Raw genomic sequence first — 21,164 nt, forward strand, 5'->3', positions numbered from 1 at the left:
AAAAAATTTTACCAAATTAAACCTAAGTCCCCTTTATATATCTTTCCTCAATCTCCTTACATGCATATATGTTTCAATTCCTCTTTAGTTTGCACTCATACATTCCTTCAAAGAAGCAATGAAGCAACAACACATTGTCTTGTTTTTCTTTGTTCTCCTTGTTTCCTCTTTCTTAGCTTCTGCTCGTCTCCATTTGGATTCAAAACAAGGTAGACAGCTAACTATATTATAACATATTATATATTTACATTTGTTCATCAATTGATGATTGTTTTAAGGGTAATATATATATATATATATATTCTTAATACTTGCAAATTTTTTTAAATATCTCTAATATTTAATTCTATTCAATTTTATCTTTAAAGTTTTCGATTCGTTCGATTTTATCCTTAATACTTTTTTATTTGTCTCAAATTATATCTAAAAAATTTAAATTTTGTCTCTAACATTTTATATAAAAGTAACATCTAGAAATAATTTTGACAAAAAAAATATTAAAAACAAAATTAAATATATATAACTAAATAAAAAATATACTTTATCTTTATTTTAATTTGTATTGTATTTCTTCTTTGAAATCTATTTTAATTTCTCTGTGGTTGCATGGATCAACTTGATATAAAGATGCAAAGGAGGTGAATGTCGTTGAAAACGGTCTTGTTCAGTCACACACTGAATCAAAAGATGATTATATCCATAAAGTAAGTATATATCTATTATTATTTATCAATATTCTTGTTCTTAATCATATATTCTCTTTTGGTTTCAATTTGTTTTAATAACTAATCTAGAAGCATATTATTACAATTATACCCAAATAATATACAAATTTAATTAGTTGAGTTAGTTTTTGATAATAGAATCTAAAATATTAATTAATAATAACACTCAAACATAATAAAATAATATTTAACTTTATGAATATTTTGGTTATTTAAATTTTTTTATTTATTTAATTTATAATTTTGTATCCTTAATTTTTTCGATTCGATATAGTTATCAGAATCTGAGAAGCGGATGATGGAGGAAGCACATTTGGATTATATCTACACCCAACCCCACTCTCCACCACATGCGAAATAAATCAAATTGGAAATGAAAATAAATTTTGACATTATTTCTATTGTTAAATTTGTGCTTTGACCGTAGTACTTGCCTAAAGAAATAATGAATTATTGATCGTCACAATTAGAAAATATTGGATTATTACTACTGTTTAATTTATTGTTGTGTTTAATATATATATATATATATATATATATATATATATATATATATAATGTATTAATATTTTAAATTAGATGTGATATTTTCTCATTTTATATTCTCTCATTTTATTTTTTCAAAACTTTTATTTAACATATTCATAGGAGACGTTAATAATCCATTGTCTTATGAATTTAAATACTTAATTAAACTTGCCAGTGTTAAATTTTTGAACATTGTTAATTCGTGTATACTCATTTAGTGTAAATTTTATTTTTATATTTAAAAATTAGTTTGTTAATGGATTTTTTATTTTTATAAATTAAATAAATATAATAATCATCAAAATAAATAATTTTAAAAATATTTACCGAAGTAAATATCTCTCTTATCTCGTTTACAGGATAAACGAGATAATTTTACATGTATTTATAATTTTATATGTATTTCGTTTACCGTGTAAACGAGATAAGAGAGGGGTATACGACACGTGTTTATCTTGTTTACCGTGTAAACGATTACACGAGATATATGTATTTTTTTAGTTTAATTACTCTATTGGTCTTTATAGTTTTGCGAAATTTTCAATTAGGTTCTTATACTTTTTTTTTCTTTTTAATTGAGTCCTTGCACCAAATTTTTTTTTAATTGGATCCCTACACTTTTTTTCCTTTTATTTAGTCCCTATACCAAATCTTTTTTTAGTTGGGTCCCTATAAAATTAAGCCAATTACTACTAAAAGTGATTTAATTGAAAAAAAAATTAGTACAGGACTCGATTAAAAAGAAAAAAAGGTATAGGAACCTAATTGAAAATTTCACGAAACTATAGGGACCAACAGAGTAATTAAACCTATTTTTTAGAAAAAAATTGAAAATAATAAAAATATTAATAATATCAATAATCCAAACTTTTGGCATGCAATTAGTACATAAAAAGGTTGGTAGAAGAGATTAAAATGGATATGTTTGATCAATTTTAGTCCATTTTAAATGACAGGGATTAACACATAGATTTATTTAGAAACTATTAAACTACCTACTATTAACACATACACGTGATTTATTTAATTTTTCAATGCATGTACTCCATACAACAAATAAAATTTATATGTACTCTCCTACAACAAATAAAAAAAAATAAGTGAATATAGAAAAAATAAATATATTAATAATGAATAGTTAAAAATATATTTGTAATTATCCATTATTAATAGTGTGCTGAAAAAAATATTTGTACTATCAACAACTAAAAATCATCAACTAAATTCAGAGGCAATTCACAAAGAAGAGGGGCAAAACACACCAGTGAAGCAGAGTATAGCGACGCAGGTAGTGGAATAGAGCAGTAAAGATGAATGGGGGAGTAGCCACAAATGAGAATCAGAACACCAGAGGCAAAATCACAAGAGAGGCGTCGGTTGTTCGGTAATATAATTTTTATTTTCGAAGTCCGGCTACCGAAACATTTCGACGCCAACAGACATGAAGTACGACCAGGAATCTGAGGCTAGGATGAACCTGGAAGGTGTGGGCGATGAGGTGAGATGTCGTGCCTTTCCCGTGACCTTGGCGGGACCGGCAATGCGCTGGTTTAACGCCTTTCCTCAAGATTATGTGATAATTTTTGCGGACATAATTCGCACTTTTTTTACTCAGTTCACCACAGGCATCGCCAAAGTCAAGCACCCGATCAACTTGATGGAGTGACACAAAGAAGCGAGGAACCGACTAAGAAGTAAAATTCAATGATGAATGCATAGAGATTGACCGACTCGGTTGCCAGCTTGTGCCTGACAAACGGACTGTTGAACGAAGACTTCAACAAATACCTCACCACCAAGCCATACACCCGACCAACAGAACAATAATGGATAGTTATAAATATATTTCCAGCACATTATTAATAATGGACAGTTACAAATATATTTTTAACTATATATTATTAAAATATTTGTTTCTTCCATATTCACCTATTTTTTCGTTTGTTATACGGGAGTACGTATAAATTTTATTGTACGGGAGTACATAAAAATTTGAAATATAATTTAAGTAAAAAAGATTTCATATTATATACCAATAGAGCAGTGACATGCATTAATTGGTTCATTAAATAAATCACGTGTATTTAAATTATATTTTAAATATTTAAACATTGTGTAGTTAGAAAAGAGATAACAGTGTTAATAGTGGACAGTTTAATGATTTTCAAGTAAACGTGTTAATCCATATCATTTAAATGGATTAAAATTGATCAAATATATCCATTTTAATCTCTTCTACCAATCTTTTTATGTACTAATTGCATGCCAAAAATTTGGATTATTGATATTATTAATATTTTTTATTATTTTCAAATTAAAAAAAAAACATATATCTCGAGATATACAACGAGATATATGTATATCTCGTTTACACGATAAACACGTGTCGCATATATCTGTCTTATCTCGTTACATGTAAAATTATCTCGTTTATCGTGTAAACGAGATAAAAGAGGAATATTTATTTCGATAAATATTTTAAAATTATTTATTTTGGTAATTATTATATTTATTTAATTTATAAAATAAAAAATCCTTATATTAATTATCTGCTACTTTTAAACAGAAAAAACTAATAAAAAAATTATAATTATTAAAATTGACGTTATTGTATTAATATAAACAAAAATCAATGATAATATTGTCAATTTTTAATTTAAAATAAACAAAAAAAATAAAAAATAGACGATGATATTATTGAAAATTTAATAATTAAATCGACGGGCTAATTTATCAATTTTAATAAATCAAATATCAACAGAAATATCGTCAATTTTAAATAATATTATCGACAATCTGAATGTTTTTTTATTATATATGTAAAAATCTTAATCCTATATTATCAACACAATAATCATTGATTTTATTAAAAGCTTATTGACTGATAAATCACCGATTTTATTATATTTTTAAAAAATCAATAAATTTAAAAGCGACAGCTAACGTTATCGATTTTACCATCGTTTTTTAATATTATCGACAACAAAACTATTGATTTTAATGGTATTTTTTGTAGTAATTTTCTAATAGATAATATCTCTAAATTATATTTTCACACTAATAAATTTGTTTATAGATAAATTAAAATATTCAATTGATTATGTTTCTACATCAAATATAGGTTTGATTTGGTATAGTTTATTAGAGAATTACTTGTAGTTTTTAAAAATATAAATATCTCACGTTGGATTTAGTTAATTGAAAAATTATATGCTTGTGTTTTTACGTTTTAAAAACAAAAAAAATATTTATAAAACTATCTATCAATATATATTTTTAAAATTAAAATATCAAATATAATTTTATACATTAATAAATATCTAAATTTAATTTTATTCTTTATTACATTTATATCTATTAATAAATTCATGTTCACTTAAAAGAAAATTATTTTATGTCCAATACTGTCTATTTAAATGTATATTCTCATAACTTAAATTTGGATTTGGTACCGTAGTTAGCTTATTAGTTTATTTAATTAAGTGTTGTGAATTTAAATTTCGTTTTATTCATGCAGTAAGCCAGTAATTATTGGTTAGCATTCTAAAAAAAATTGTATATTCCTATAACTAATTTCTATTACGTAGTAAATAATAATACTACACATCTAAGTCTTTTTATTATGAATTAAGTTCAATTAAGTTAAGTAATAAAATTTAGAATAATATTATCTATAATTAATTTTTGTTGTATTAGATCAATTTAGTTAGACTTACTTAACAAAAAATTTAAATATATAATATTATTCTTACAAAAATATTTGATAACTAAAAAAATTAATAAAAAATAGTCAGACCGTATTTTATTTAATATTTATTAATTAAATAAAAAAATTCTAATTATTTATTGGTCTCTCTAGCATTATCATTTCCATTATATATCATTATATTGATTACATTCCTAATTGATTACATTATTTGCATTTTTTCAATCATATCTTGTTCATTTTTAATTTCTTTAAATACATGTGCAGGGAAAGAACTAATTCAAAAGCTCGCACCATAAATCCACTGCTATTCAAATATTTATATCCTTGATTTGATTCTCGGTATATATTGATTAGATTCAAACTAATTAATTCTTTCTAAAATTAAAATTCTTTATTGAAAACAATATAATTTTTTTCAATCATATCTCGTGATTAATTAATTCTTCTCATTTTATACAAATATGCATATCTCTTGAAATTAATATTTATCCATAAAGTTTTAATCTATTAATTGATTTTACTAATTCATATTCAAATTTCTATTAATTGATTCTTTCAGAAAATGAATTTATGTGCTGGCATCAAGACGAATGCGTTGCGTTAGCAATTTTTCTATCAAACTCTACCCATTATAGAGATAAGATCTCACTATTGATTCTTTCATATTTTGCAATCAATATTTTTCTTAAATAATATATTGTAAATGAATCTTAGACCTCATTACTGATTCTTTCCAGATTTCATAATTTATATACTTTTCTTAAAATAATATCCTCATAAATACTAAATAAGACAAATTATATCTATTTTTAGTTAACAGTTTTTTTTATTAAATATTTTCGTTATTTATCAATATTCTTCTCACTTATTCTCTTAATCAAGAAGCATATTACACTTTCCAGTGGCATATATTCTCCTTTCTTACTAAGATGTCTCAGATTCGAACCTCATCTAATGCAAACTTGACCAAGAAAAGAAGATATCATGTGTGTATGAGTACGATGTGTAACCTAAGATTGAGAGTTGTGCAATCTATCGACCAAAAAATAAAAAAAGATTGATCACGAAAGGCCAAACACAAGCATATTGCATTGGTTTCATACTTTCATGACAATTTTGGTTATGTAACAATTTTTTTCCATTTGATTTGTGTTTAATGTCCCTAATTTTTTGCAATTTAATGCAGCTAACAGCATCAGAGATGAGCATGATGGAAGCAGCAAATTTGGATTATATTTACAGCTAGAACATGAGTATTCATGTGAATGTAATAAAGCTGAGAAATGATTTCACTACTAATCTAGATTATTGCTTTAAAAAGTTACTAATACGGTTTATTGTTGTATTTAATATATACACAACAATACATAGCAAAGAATTATTTATACCAAATTCAAACATCAATGAACGTGTAATTAACTCTTTATTTAATAAATGATTTTGAATTGAATTAAAGTTCTCTAGAAATATCTGTAACATATAAACTACGGTTACTTTTTTATAAAAAATTACACAGCATAAAATTTTTAATCAGTACAATATTTATTTAATGGGTTATGCTACGTGTACACCAAAACCAGCTACTAAAATCAATTACCAGTATAAAATACATGTTGAAATACAAATACACATTAAAAATAAACTAAACTAAACTACACATGTATGACTGATTTTAGTAGCTGATTTTCGTATACAAATAGCATTTTTCTTATTTAAATTAATAATGGTATAATTAATAATTTTTTTTCATATTCCAAGTCAACAATATATTATGTTGTTATAGAATTTAAATACCGGAATGAAAATGTCAAACTCTTTTTACCCTATCAGTGAATAACCATAAAACTCTTAAACAGAGAGCGCCCTGGCTAAAGAGCAAATAAAGTGCATAATGGTCTAAACTGCATAACTTAACACAAAATCAATATAACATCCAAAATAGGAGAGTTCTATCTTATTTTCCTTCTTTTTTTTTTAAATTATTTTTATCAACAAATACAACTACAAAAAAATAAAAAAATAAAAAACCAAGTTACATAACATGATCCATGATAACTGAAACTGGAATTCAAGTACTAAGAGTCTTCCATTCCACTGTAAATATTTGATAATGATAATGGGGAACGCCACATTTGACATTAATGTTAGTCTTGGTGCCTTGGCCCTCATATTATGACCACATGCTATGCAAAATGCACAATACCAATTCTTCAGGGTAAAATAAAGGAACACAACCACACAATGGGCAAGTGGAGCTAGCTGCAAATACTATCTCTGCATTTATGTACCTTTTTCAACACTAATTTCCTTTTCTTCTTCTTGAGTACAAGAAAAACAAATATAAATACTAACAAAAAAACAAAAAGCAAGAATGCATGCAAAATTGGTCTGAGAGATCAAGAAACCAATTTGAGTGATATATAAGCATCGAAATAGTATCAAGATTCAGTAAATGCAAAGTAAACCTGGGTTCCCCAACTTTTTGATGCAGCAAAGCTTTGAAGTTCTAACTCGCATTAATCTTGTTCCTGAAAAGCATTACAGGTTTAGAACAATTACCAGCAATAGAATAACTAAATTTAAAGCAAGTGAATAAGAAGGAAGCTAAAGAATGAAAATGGAAGCAAAGAAATACTTCAGACTTGTTTGGTTTTGTTTTCATTTTTAGTATATTCTATTTTCAAAATTTTGAGATTAAAAAAGTGAAAACAAAAAATATAATTTTATTATCATTATCTCCTTTTTTTTCTTCAAAGAATTCTGAAAATAGAAACCCAACCAAAACAGAAAATCAAAACACAGGACTCTTCTACTTTTAACTTGAGAACGAGAGGCTCTACACCCATAATTTAAATTATCCTGGTAATAACAGGATGAATGCGATTTCTAATGCTAATCTTCCAACCCAATATAACGTACCCTCTCCAGATAGACAGAAACTGGTAGCCCTGGATATCAAACTAGAAAGACACCACTTTGTCACTTAAATCAGATGATAATAAGTCTTACCATCTTGACGAAACTGGATATAGAGTTTCCTGAGAAGCACCTTGCATGAATAATGGGACCCCTTGTAGTACTAGCATTTCTATTTCCCAACTCACTATCTGAGTTAGTCATGTCAACTGCCCCTTTGAACATCCACTCGCCACTTTCTTGACAGTAGAAATCTTCAAATACCTCACCACACAACACACACAAGCATTGGCTTTCATCTGCTTGAACCATTGAGTCCTCTTGAGTGCTTCTTGTTTCCTTGCTGTATGTATCAACAGATCCGGAAAACTCAGACGTGGATGAAGATTCACCCTTGCTAACAATGCAATCAATTGACTTCGGATACCATCCTCTTGATGCCCTAATTAGATCATTTTCCCCCCTTGTGGCATGCCACTCCAAGTGTCTATTAAACTGCTCTTGGAATTTAAGCCTACGGCCACAAATGTCACAATGATGAGGGAGATCATCAAATAATCCTTTAATGACAGGTGGATGCAATTCTCGGATTACATCAGGCTTAAACTCAAAGCCAATGAGGTTTCTGATCTCTGTGCTGGTTGTTTCAGATAAGGATGTTGGGGATTTTGCAGTATCATTTACATCATCTGTGGCAGAAGGTACTGGAACAGCTGCAGAACCAGACACTGAAGCAACAGGCAAAGAGCTACTGGTGGTAATGCTGTCTCTTTCATCTTCCAACGGAGCTGGGAACTCAGATGGCACCTTAGTTTGTGATTCTTTTTCTGCAGATATCAAACCCTTCGCAACTAAAGAGCTTAGAAGGTTTGCAATCGGATTTGAGGTATTACTGCTGGCACTTGTTGTCTGAGCAGAGGCAACACTGACATCAGAGGAAGCCGGTGGTAGAGTTGATGCCCTTGTCAATTGCCCAGCCTTTCTTTCAGGTACTTTTGGCAAAGCAGATAAACTATTATTTGAAGGACCTAATGAAGATGGCGCTGAAATTGCAGACACCAAGGAACTTAATGTGGCAGGGGAAGGCCCAACTGAGCGGGGAGGCCGAACACCTAATTGAGACGGAAGATTCCTTGAATCCAGACGACTTGCATTGGACATGCTGGATAATGTTCCACCGTTTAGAGCAGCAGCTTCCACATTACCTGTGGTTGACTGTTCAAGAGTCTCTTTGGCTAGCGCAACTCTAGACGGGGGAGGAGGTTTCTTGGTAACTTCACTGTGAGACAGGTGAAGCTGCTGCTGATGCCTTGACTGAAAAGGAGTTGCCGAAGTAAATGAACCTGGCAAATCCTTTTGATGTGGTCTTCGCAAGTTACCAACCTGAAGATTAGGATGAATGGTACGTGAAAAATCTTTTACATCGACCCCGCATACTCTTTTTTTTTTAATAAGAAAAGGAATAAAAGGAATTTTAAGGGATTGGGGATGGTCTTGGTAGGCAAATTTCAAATTTGATGGTGCTGCACACTTACTGGTGGTGGTGAAGATTGTTGTCGCAAGGGTGACTGCCCAGAAGGGGATTCAACTCCAATTGAGTGAAGTTGTTGTTGTCCCACAATTCCTGGCAGTCCTGTTGTTGCATTTGGCAAGAAAGACCGATTCCCCATCCTGACAGCAGAATTTGTATTGGCTGGCAGACCACTAAGAGTGGACATAAATCCTTCCGAGTGACCTGGCTTTTGATTCAACTCTTCAAGTGAGTGCTGCTCCTGCAGTTGCCACGGTACTGATGGATGACGCTGAAATGAGGAAAATCGTTTCTTTTCATTGCCTAAAGTGGCCAATTCTCTATCAAGATTTGCCCCATAGGGGTTTCTTATTTGGACTGGATCTTCAACTTCCTGCGCATGGTAAAAGAAATTAAAAAAAATATAGTAGGACAGAATAAGTATATAAATTAGGAGTATTTTATCAATTGTTGTATCTGTGAGCTATTAGGATTCCATTATCAGAAACTCAGAAGATAGGGGAGAAGTCATTTCTATTGCACTTCCAAGATAACTTATTCAAATATCATAAGGAACTTCATTCATATTTTTAGGGTTGTCTTAGTTACCTATACTAGTATATAATTTATGTCAAGGAATTCAGCCTCTCAGAGTTCACTCTAAAAAATTACTTTTAATATTGTTCCTTAATCCTAATTCTGTTCTACATCAGTACTCAAGTGACCAAATTTTAGCAAGCTTACAAAATTCTCATCATCCGCTGGCCAAGAATCTTTGCTCAAGTTGTTCGAGACATTTGGTGCACCAAGACCGGTCGATCTAGAATTCATCTCATCCCATATGTACTCCTCTTCCTCAGAATTTTTCCAGCTACGTGACATCACACTGCTCCGAATGCTATTTATGTTTTGTGTTGGCTGATTATATTTTGGTGCTTCAGTATTCGAAAAACTATGCTTCTCACTGAAACCATTTCTTTGGCCAGATATGGTTCCCGGAACTCCACCTGCTTTAAACCAACTTTTGTCACCAGCTCTGACCATACCTGAGCCCAAAGTCCGTGAAAGATCAGAACCATATTCATTGCCCCCACAGGTTACACCAACACTCTTTTCCAAAACAGAATCATTAAATGCATCTCTTGGGGTACTAACACTAGGATCCAACCATGGTTGTGCAACACCCAAAGTTCTATTCGGCCTCTCGGGGTCCTCATTGGAGTTCGCACATGCTCCAGTAATTTCATCAACTCCTTTAATCTTCAAGAAAAGAAGCAGCACATGATAAATTATTTAAGAAATAAATAAAAGCAGTCCATATTTCATGATTAATAAGACCAAAGGAGTTGGAAGTAGTTCATGGGAAAAGTCCACAAGAATATTATGTTGTGTCCCAATAATAAACAAACACAATTGAAAATTGATATTTGACAGCCTATACAAAACATGCATGGAATGACTTCATCATTTCAACACTATTAAGGATAAATTTTGAGGTCAACATTTCACTTACCCTGCTGGACTGCTGAAGACGTTGCCTCTCTAAATACTTGGGATTCACATGGATGCCATGAGGTGGACGTGGGGACTGTGAATTGCTCCTGATGGTAGCAGATGAGGCAGCTGAACCATTTACTGGTGGAGTAAAGCCGAGTTCCTTCTCAATAGCTTGAAGGGTCTGAGGAGGAATGAATCCTTCCCAAGTTCCAAAAAGATGTCTCATACTTTGATGGATAGCAGGTTCAACCTGTCTGTATGCCTTGCAGAATACCTAAAATGTGAAGGAAGCATGTAAAATACCAGAAAGACCTCATACTTTGTTAAAAATAAGTGAAAATTAGGAAAATATCTCACAAAAAAAAATGCAATGGGGGTGAACTGTCATAAAAGTCAAGTTCTTTATTTACAATGTGAATACAAGAACTTTGCAGATAGCATTATCAATGGAACTACTGAAGTGAAATACTTGAAGCAAAAATTACATAACCTAAAAATATGAAAAATTCTTGCACACCGTAGTGATACATGGATAAGTATATTCAAAGAATAATTATCTAACCTCGGGTAGTTTGGCAGCAAAGTACTTTGTATAATCCCGCCCAATGTTCTTAACAATACTGTCTAAGAGATAAAGAGATGGCAGCTTTTGATCGTTGGGAACCTGCAAAGTAATGAACCAAGTTATAAGAAAACTGCCAAAAATAATCTCGTCTTTTCAAAATGTCACCCCATTATTTGGTTCTATTTGCCTGTAGCAGCCAAGTTCTCATAATAGAGAGGCAAATAAAACAATTAAAACAGACCCTAAAAACAATCCAAACACTAAACTTATAGCAATAATATAGTCAAACAAATAAAACATGGATAGACAGCATAATAAAGTAAAAAGACACCCCGTAGTAAACTTGGAAAACTCAAGAAGCATAAATGTTATTTTTCCAACATGATATGTTGAACTCCCTGATCCAAACTGCATGGACTAACTCAAACGTGAAATGATTTGATTACATTATCCCTATACAACTTGGATATACAAATTCGATCTAAAAAATAGCCCAAAAGGAATCTACAAAAACAGTATTTCCCCTACAGACATTGTACACAATCTCCTCAAGCGTGAGATGTAAGCTGAAATAATGTTTTGCCTTCTGGTCTATGAAACAGAACTACCCTTCACAATAGGTGTGCCAATATACTGTGTGCTTTGACTTGAAATAATGCTTGAAATTGAAAACACTGGACAGATAATTTTCTAGTCTTGAATAATCCCCTCTGTATAACTAGTCCAGAAATTACCAGAACTGAGGTGCTCTATAAGAATAATGATGCTGCTTATTAGTCACATATAAGTTCATTACAATATCATAAGATTGCCAAATATACAAAACTGCCTCATTCTCATGCAGAGAGTAGAACAATACTCTTTCTTTCCTTCTACTTTTAATTAGAAAACTACATATACTTTTCCCTTCCTGGTTTTTTGTTTAGTCAGAGTGAAATTACACCTCACATGCAAATCCAGAGCCAAAATGCCTGAGTGGACAATGAATGAAGTTGAATGAATCATTGCTTAAATTAAGTCATTTCTCTTCACTTGGAAATTGCAGATCACCCCATGTTCATCATAGAACTTCAACGAGGGATAAAGTACCAACTAAAACTCATATTACAAGAAAAATAAAATAAAATAATGTTTAAAAAAAAACTATAATCACTGTCTCCTGTACCATTATTGCCAATTAGGCACACAAGCATTAACCACAACAAACATGAACACAAGAAGGGGGGAAAATTGGGGTCCATTTTTATTTCAATTCTCTTACAACATTTCAATTCAATTCAGCAATTGGCTACACAACCGAAAAAAAAAATCAATTTTGAACACAGATTTTAACAGCTGCACAGTTTAAAACTGGATTCACCTCTAGAATGTTAGCACAAACAGTGGCGGCAATCGCCTTCGCAGCCGATTGATTCTCGCCTGCAATTATAGTCAAATTGTTAATGATCATTTTCGAATTGAAAGTGAGCTCAGCAAGAGCTGTCTTGTACTGATTCACAAGCTCATGGTGCTGCGGCAACGGCTGCGGCTGGTAACCGCCACCGCCTCGGCCGGATTCACTGCTTTCTGGGTCCCTGTCGTTTGCTCTGAACCTCGTTGACGACATCGTTGTAATCCCTGAAGCCAATTGTCGCTGAGGAAACGGTCTCTGATTCGGGTCTTCCATCAATCGAGGCTTCTTAGGCCCTGGCTCTCTCGATCTATCGAAAGGTCTACGTGAACTCTCCATGCTCATTCAAATCGAAATCTAGAAAGAGAAAATAAGAAAAACCCTAACCCTAAAGTAACCTAATTTACATTCAATTGCAGTAAGAAAAAAAAAATCAGAAGAGGAAACTATGTTACAACATGAAAATTTGCATGAATAGTATTACAGCTGAAACTGAAACCTGAGTTGTATTATTATATGAAATATGAATCAAGGAATTAAAAGAAATACAATATTGAAAAGAAAAAAAACCTAATTTTTATATTGTACAGTAAACCCTAGCTCCAATTTTCCGTGTGAAGAAGGAAAAAAAGAGGGTTGAGGTGTGTTGAATTGTATGTTATTATAGAGAGAGAGAGTAAAAAGAAGAAGAAGAAAGGTTTGGGGATAAAAAGATAGAAAGTGTTGAAAGCAGAGACAGTGAAGCTCGCTCCTCTTCTTCAGAGTTGGGAAACAGAGAAGCTATTTGAGATTTCATGGAGGCATTTTATATATTCATGATTTCACAAGGAAAATAATAGAGCTAGATATTTTCTATTTTCATTTTTAATAATTAATAATCATTTTATTTAATAAATTAATATTTTTTATGTATTGATAGTATAATTATATCAACCATATTATATTCACACCGAAATTAGCAATTATTATAAAAATATAAAATATATATTAAAAATTAATTAAATTATATTTATATTTATATACAAATATATAATATTTAATTTTAGTATGCAAGTAGTATTTTTGTAATTATAATTTTATAAATATTAAATAATCAATTTTAAATTTACAGATTGGCCAGGGACACAACCTTCGGATTGGATGCCATAGAATTTTTACTATTCCTTCATGTATCTCTCTTAGTTTCCATGGAGATTCTATTGATATATATTTTTTTAAAATTAGTTTTTATTTAGTTTATTTTGAGTGTTAAGCTCCATTATTTATTAAAAAAAAAAGAATTAACAATGTTACATGTATCACAACAATGAACAATTAAATTAGTTACTATATTTTATATATGAATATAATTTATTTCACATAACTTTAATATATATTTTGTATTTTAATATATACTATATACAAATAATCAGTTTACTAATTGGTTTTTTCTAAAACGTGTGAATTAGATTATAGTATTTCACTCACTAGTAATAAAAAAAATATTTCTACCTCATCAAATTCTCTAATCACCATGTAATAACATATGAATGTATGAAAAAATCTTCATACTAATGATACTATATGCCTATTCGTGGATTCAATGAGTTACTTAACATAAATTGTTAGAATAAGCTTTATTAAAATAAATTTATTCTTTTCTTCTTGTTTAAATAAATTTTGAGTGTTACTTTAGAGAATTATTTGAAGAATAAAATAAAGTTTAATCCTTAGTGAAGCTGTGAAAGAGTGGCAAATTGGGAATATAGGAATTAGGAATTGGGGGAGGAAAAAAAAATTGAAAGAAAATTACAAAACCCCTTTGCACTTTGCACTCAGCCAACAAAAACCCTAAAACCAAACCAAATTCAGCTCAGTTCAGCTGCGACACTTTCTTCAACAATCTTCGCAAAAATGTTGAGAATCAAAACCGCTAAAACGCGCAGGGGAAAGCGAGAGCTTGAGAAGCGTGCTCCCCAACTCGTAAGTTCATACGATTTTCTCACGTCTGTTTCCCAGGAAAATCCGGTTCAATTTTCCGGGAAAATTTCCCCCCTTTCTTCAAGTTTTGTTTTTTATGGCTATTTTAACTCTTTTGATTAGAATAGACAAATAGGGGTGTTGCTGATTTTTATTTTATATTTTGCAGGTTGAATCGGGGAAGAAGACGCTACTACTTCACGGGACTAAGACAAGCTCAGTGTTGAACTCTGTTTTGACGCAGATTTACCATCTGAAGAAGGAAAGTGCGGTGAAATACAGCAGAAAGAATGATAACATTAACCCTTTTGAGAGTGGTGGTGAGGTCCCTTTGGAGTTCTTCTCTCGGAAAACGGATTGCAGCATCTTTGTGGTGAGTCTGCTTTGGAAACTAAACATCATTATTTGTATGTGCCTATGTGGTGTTTGTGTTATTTTCTGAATGGATTTTGGAACCATCCTCATTTGGTATGTTGCAGTTTGGTTTTTGATTATACTGGTGGATGATAGAGTGGTGCTTGTTTATTAGTAACTTAGGAATTGGAGCATGTTTTCTGTGGCAGTTTTGCCTCATGAGGTTTTGTTGGTTTTACTTATTGATAATAATATTGTCGAAGATTTTGTTGTCTTTCTTAAATGGTGCTTGTATTATGCTGATTTCGTTGTAAATGATAGTTTTTAGTTCCTTTGCTTCTGCTGAACCTTTTTTTCCAGTTTGCTTAAACTCTTATTAGTAAGCCATGGACTTGATGAGTTGGGGGGGGGGGGGGGGGGGGGGAGATTGAGTTCTTATTTGATTATCATATTTACGATATTTTGCTCTCACCGTCCTTAAGCACTTATATTCCCAAGGTTAAGTATTTGAGAAACTATACGTGTTTCTAAATTTTAAGCTATTCAAATTTGATGTTATTTCATGTGAAGGATATATTTAATAATAATGGAAGATAAATGGCAATTTCTATTGTCTTTCAATCCTTTTTTTATTAGCCAAACATTTTGATGCGAATACGTATCTTATCAAATTGTAGACAAGTTTTTGCATGCAATAGCAATAGCAATTGACATATTAATATAGGCGCCAAGTTGAATTTCGTTGCGTTCCTTATTCTTGCACATGTCTCAAAGGGATCTCTTAAATGTTTTTTGCAGTATGGATCTCACTCGAAGAAGCGACCTAACAACCTTGTTATAGGGAGGATGTATGATCACCATATCTATGATCTAGTTGAAGTCGGGGTTGAAAATTTTAAGCCATTGGACTCATTTACTTATGATAAAAAATTAGCTCCAAAAGAAGGGTCAAAACCTTTCATATGTTTTATTGGAGAAGGATTTGAGGCTGTAGAAGAACTAAAACATTTAAAGGAAGTCTTACTCGATCTTCTTCGTGGAGAGGTGCATTTCTGCTTTTTTAACTCACGGATGTACTGTTTTTTCAAGTGGTGTTATATTAAAAAAATCGTGGATTTGATTTACAGGTTGTGGAGAATATAAATCTTGCTGGAGTGGATCGTGCATATGTAGTTTCTGCGGTGTCTCCAAACAGGGTATTTTTTACACACTGTGCATTACGACTGAAAAAATCAGGCACCGTTGTGCCAAGAATGGAATTGGTCGAAGTTGGCCCTTCCATGGACATGGTAATTCGTCGGCATCGTCCTCCTAATGAGAGTGTGAGGAAGGTAGCCTTCAAAACTTCATTGCAGAAGCCAAAGAAAAAGGTTGGTGAATGCCCAAATCTCCTTAGGTTATCTGTTAATATGAAGTGAAGTTGTATCACTAAATTGTGTACTTTGTTGGTCACAGGAGAAGAATGTTAAAGGGGATCCATTACAAGGGAAGATTGGAAGTATTTATATTCCAGATCAGAAGGTAAGAGTTGTGTATATATATATATATATATATATATATATATATATATATATATATATATATATATATATATATATATTATATATTTCGTTAGTCTTGCTCATAAACCAAGCCAACTCAATCTTCTTTGACATTGGATGAGATGTCGGACCCAAATCGACCAAGGTTCCACACCCCATCCAATGATCAAAGGAAGTGAGTTGGCTTAGTGTACAAAGATAAGTGAATACAACAAACATTTATCTCTTCCGAGACCATTATCTAATCACTTAGACTAATTATTGGTTGATTAGATTGGAGAAATGTCTTTACCCAACAAATCGAAGGGGGTGAAGAGGGAGCGCCGAGAAGCCAAGCAGAACAAGAGCGAGCAACATTCTTCCAAAAGAAGGAAGGAAGATTCTTAATGTTCTAAATTGCACATGTTGTCTTGCTCTGAGTTGTGATAGTAAAGGGTAATCAAATTGTATCAGACTAGATGGTTTAGGTTACATGAATTTTAAGTATTCCCTGTATGTATGGGAGTTTTGTCATGTTATTTCCCTTATTATAGTTTTTGCCCTTAAAATTTTGCCACACCCAAGTGACCTTCATTATCCCAGTTTGTGATTCGGTTGTTTGTTTATTCATATAGGATCAAATTTCAAATATATTCGATTCCAATGAAATTCTATATGATTATAACATGAATCAATTAAGTTCACCAAAAAAATGTATCAATTTGAGCTAGTAATATGAGCCACAGCCACTAATGCAAGATTTTAATTTGTACAATTCATTTTTTAATAAAAATAAGATGTCTAAATATAATTTGTCGTCCAATTCTTCATGGAGATTTTGAGTGCAAAGAACTGAAGAAACAATGTGTTGTTTCCTCTCCATTTTCTTATTTGTTGTCAATTGTCATCACTAGTGCATTGAAACATCATATTCATGGTGCTTTCATACCCAAAAAATCCCAATTGCAAGTTTGCAACATGTATTCACCCCACCATGGAGGTGCCTTGTATTGGAGCCCCAAGAGTTTATATGCCATTAAACCATAAAATGACCTAATCATGTGCATAATGTTCATATATAAATAGAATAAATAAAAGTAAAATGACATAACAAAGGAGGAAAAATACCAATAATCTATAAACCCTTTTGAATAACAAATAAAGAAAAGAACAAGTAAGAAATCAACCAAAAACATGTAGACAGCTTACCTTGTATCTGCATTTATTTGATGAAAAAATACCTTGATGGAACACAAACCTGATATTCACTTGAATCATCATAAAATGAGCCAGCAATTCAGTACCAGTTGGTCAATAGGATGATATGATTTTTGATTGAATGAAAGTTATTATCAGTAATTGAGCAAACAATTAGAATCTACTCTAGTATAAACAACTATAGAAATAATCTAAAGAATAGAAAAGCTGCAAATGAAGAAAGAATGAAAGCCAGTAAATGAACACTGTTTATAAACCAAACATCAAAATAATATGGCCCCTAGAATTATAATCTAATCATATCAAGTATCCAAGGGCAATAATGCATGCAGAAGCAGCTGAAGCCCTATGGATTAACATTCTTAAGGTCTATCATCTTCTGGCTGGCCACCTTGACTCTCCTTTTTATCCATTGGAGATTCATCAGCTGGCCACTTATCAATTCCTAAACTTCCTGAGCCGATATCCCATATGTCGGACACGCCACTAGTGCCTCCGAATTCCGGTACGACATGGTTGACAGGATTACCCCACAGCTCATTCCCACAACTTGAAGCAGCAACACTAGCATTGAAGGCAGGGTCCCATGCATCTTCTTGTTTGATAATGCCTTCAGTTCCAACAGGGGAAAACACAGGAAACTCTCTTTCCCTTGACAAATCGTCCGGGAAGGAAACAAAGTATTCTGAAAGAACATCTTGACTTGGGTTGAAGGCATTTTTCCCTTTGGAAAGAGGATCTTCAAGTCCATAGCTTGATGATCCTTCTCCAACAATTCCTAGAGTTGGCATGGCCTCATGCAACGCACCCAATTCATCTGACATGATTTTGTCCAACTGTGAAGTCAGATTTTCTGCACCAACAGAAATTTCTCTTGCCAAGTCCTGTGAGAGATATTGAGGAGACTGTTCAAAGGAAACTGGATTTAGTTCCGGAGTTTCAGAAGAGACTGTTCTATTTTTCCAATCAGGTTGGTATCTCACTACCTGACCTTTGGGAGTTTCGGAATTTCCTGCTTCGTGTTGATGCTTGATAAACTTCCTTCTTGCTTTTGGAGATTCTATCTGTCTTTGTTCCTTCTTATCCCTAAGGCGAGCCAAGAAGGCCGGATTTTGAAATAACTTGGCCAAGAAGGAAACCATTTGTTTCTGCCTTTGCTCTGCAGATTCTAGTCTCTGATTCACTTCTCCAGCATGGTGAACCGTTCTTCGCTGTTGTTGCTGCAAATCAACCACCTCTTGCATTAACATACTTCTCTCCTTCCTCAGTAGCTCTATTTCAACCTCGAGTCCAGGTCTCCCAGCATCAGTAGAAGTTCCAATGTAGCTACCAACTTGCTGCGATTGAGTTGACCTGCGCCGTTGGATGTTCTTCAGTAAATGTTTCTTCCCTCGCTGGAAAGCTTCATTGAAAAACTCCCACTTGTCAGTGTCAATCTTGCGGAATCCCTGGATACAAACACCAACTAACCTGAGAATACATGAAGCACAAAGAGAAAGCCCCCAAGGGCAAGGACAATGGGGGAGGGAAAAGAAAACAATTAGCTAAAGACAAAACAAGTTTTCCCGGCACACCAAGTTATAAGCAGATGAAGCTGTATTGGAGAATGCAATCTGTGAGTCCAAAATAATCTATATAACAAAAGCATAAGAAGAATCAATCATTCAGAACAAATCTAAATTCTGGCAGAACACAAAAGCACCCTGCCAAAACCCAAGATCACTTACTACCTGCGAAAGACGAAACCCCTTCTTCTATAGAAGGGGAAAATTTCTGCTCTGGCCAGTTCCAGTAGTAGAAGCTTCTCAATCATAACTACAATGCAACTAGAAAACATATGAACAGGGTTCTTTCCATTAACAATATGGTAATAAAGGCTTATGGCCAGACTAAGAAGTAAACTATAAGAACAATTTATAGATATAGGTCCAAAATATGTAAAGGGTGCCTCTAATCACAATTAGGAAAGTACAGAAACAGAAACAAACCATGCTTCACTCTAACTACCTGCATCCAAACACTACAAAATCACAGATATATTTAGAAAATCCATTCAAAGCAAACAATATCTTGTGCAACAAGAACGGGTCAATTTAGAAATAAGGATATACCAGCCAAAATGCCTCAAAAAATTTTCTTTTTTACATTCTTAGTTGATAATAAATACATAGTTTCACAATCAAAATATACATAGCTGATCTCCACCAAACCCAATTACAAAGAGAAAAGAAAAACAGACATGGGGGGAAGTACATCAAAAAAGAATACACAGAAATGTTAAATGGGTGTCAAAAGAAAAATACATACAGAAAACCAAAATCAAAAACACAAAAAGTTACATACAAATCACACAGCCATTAGAGGCAGTGTTCAAGCAATACCCACGTAAGTATTCAGCTGGCGAACAAAACTGGAGAAATTGTTGTGCTTGAAATTCCGAGGCAACACGAGCCTTGAAAACTCCATAGGGTCCCACACAACGAAGCTAGCACCAGTGGAGCCCCATGAGATGATAGGATCCAAAGAAGGGTCATCCACAAGGTCGAAGGTTTTAGACAAAAAGGGTGGAACAGGATTCCCGTGCAAGCACTCCAATGGCTGAGGCAATGGCCCAACAGCCCCAGTGGTGGTGGTTATTGTTGTAGTTGTAGATGGTGGTTGTGGTGGTGGATGGTTCATAGCTGTTGAGAATGATTCAAACTCCATGAAAGAGGTATCATCAATAATGTCAAAAGAGTCATCAAAAGCTGATGAGAATGGTTGAGAACTAAACTCCAAAGGAGAGAACCCTGTTGTGGACATCCCCAGCTGCTCAATATCAGAAGGAGAATCAGGTGCTGGAGCTTTACCCTTTGGTTCCTCGTTTGGTTTTTTCATCTTTTGGTTCCTAATATATACTAAGAATCAGAAAACAGAGAACACTGTAATGGGTTGGGTTTGGTTTTGGGTTGTGATGTGTGAGGGGTAAATTGGAGTTGAAGGAGAGTGAAATGGAGAAGTGGGGTTGGAATGAAACCTTAAAAGGGTTGAAAGGCGGTGGAATGTAGCCACTGTTGGAGTAGGAGTAGAGCTACGTCGATGGCGGTGGCAGAGTAAGGCCATTGATCAGATGATTTGGGAAATTGTGTGGGGTTGAGAACTTAGAACACTGATGAAGAATGAAAGCACCGACCTTGGGATTTGGGGTTATGAGTAGAAAACAAGGTTGTTTCCTGGTAGTTACGTTGGTTCCAGTTAGTATCTGGTTGTAGATTGTGACGGGGTTTTGTGGGA

The 21,164-nt window shown here is 32.7% G+C and overlaps 3 protein-coding genes across 3 annotated transcripts; 1 reads left to right on the plus strand and 2 right to left on the minus strand.

Annotated features, from left to right (window-relative positions):
* Window positions 1-6,889: 6,889 nt before the first annotated feature.
* On the minus strand, window positions 6,890-13,625 carry LOC130960898 (uncharacterized). Its single transcript, XM_057886412.1, has 7 exons — window positions 12,811-13,625; window positions 11,448-11,549; window positions 10,902-11,159; window positions 10,133-10,648; window positions 9,414-9,782; window positions 7,972-9,261; window positions 6,890-7,490 (listed from the first exon to the last, which is right to left on the minus strand). The coding sequence occupies exons 1-7, from the start codon at window positions 13,183-13,185 to the stop codon at window positions 7,479-7,481; spliced, it is 2,922 nt and encodes a 973-aa protein (XP_057742395.1). The 5' UTR covers window positions 13,186-13,625; the 3' UTR covers window positions 6,890-7,478.
* Window positions 13,626-14,574: 949 nt separating this feature from the next.
* LOC130960840 (ribosome production factor 2 homolog) lies at window positions 14,575-17,322 on the plus strand. The gene is made up of 6 exons (XM_057886332.1): window positions 14,575-14,802; window positions 14,969-15,172; window positions 15,952-16,197; window positions 16,281-16,523; window positions 16,609-16,674; window positions 16,968-17,322. Exons 1-6 carry the CDS (start codon window positions 14,734-14,736, stop codon window positions 17,079-17,081), a joined length of 942 nt encoding a protein of 313 aa, XP_057742315.1. The 5' UTR covers window positions 14,575-14,733; the 3' UTR covers window positions 17,082-17,322.
* A 658-nt stretch (window positions 17,323-17,980) lies between these two features.
* Window positions 17,981-21,134, minus strand: LOC130960839 (heat stress transcription factor A-3). Its single transcript, XM_057886331.1, has 2 exons — window positions 20,277-21,134; window positions 17,981-19,339 (listed from the first exon to the last, which is right to left on the minus strand). Exons 1-2 carry the CDS (start codon window positions 20,766-20,768, stop codon window positions 18,254-18,256), a joined length of 1,578 nt encoding a protein of 525 aa, XP_057742314.1. The 5' UTR covers window positions 20,769-21,134; the 3' UTR covers window positions 17,981-18,253.
* Between the last annotated feature and the right edge of the window lie 30 nt (window positions 21,135-21,164).

This window comes from Arachis stenosperma, chromosome 2, assembly GCF_014773155.1.
Source record: "Arachis stenosperma cultivar V10309 chromosome 2, arast.V10309.gnm1.PFL2, whole genome shotgun sequence".
In the NCBI taxonomy this organism is placed as follows: Eukaryota; Viridiplantae; Streptophyta; class Magnoliopsida; order Fabales; family Fabaceae; genus Arachis; species Arachis stenosperma.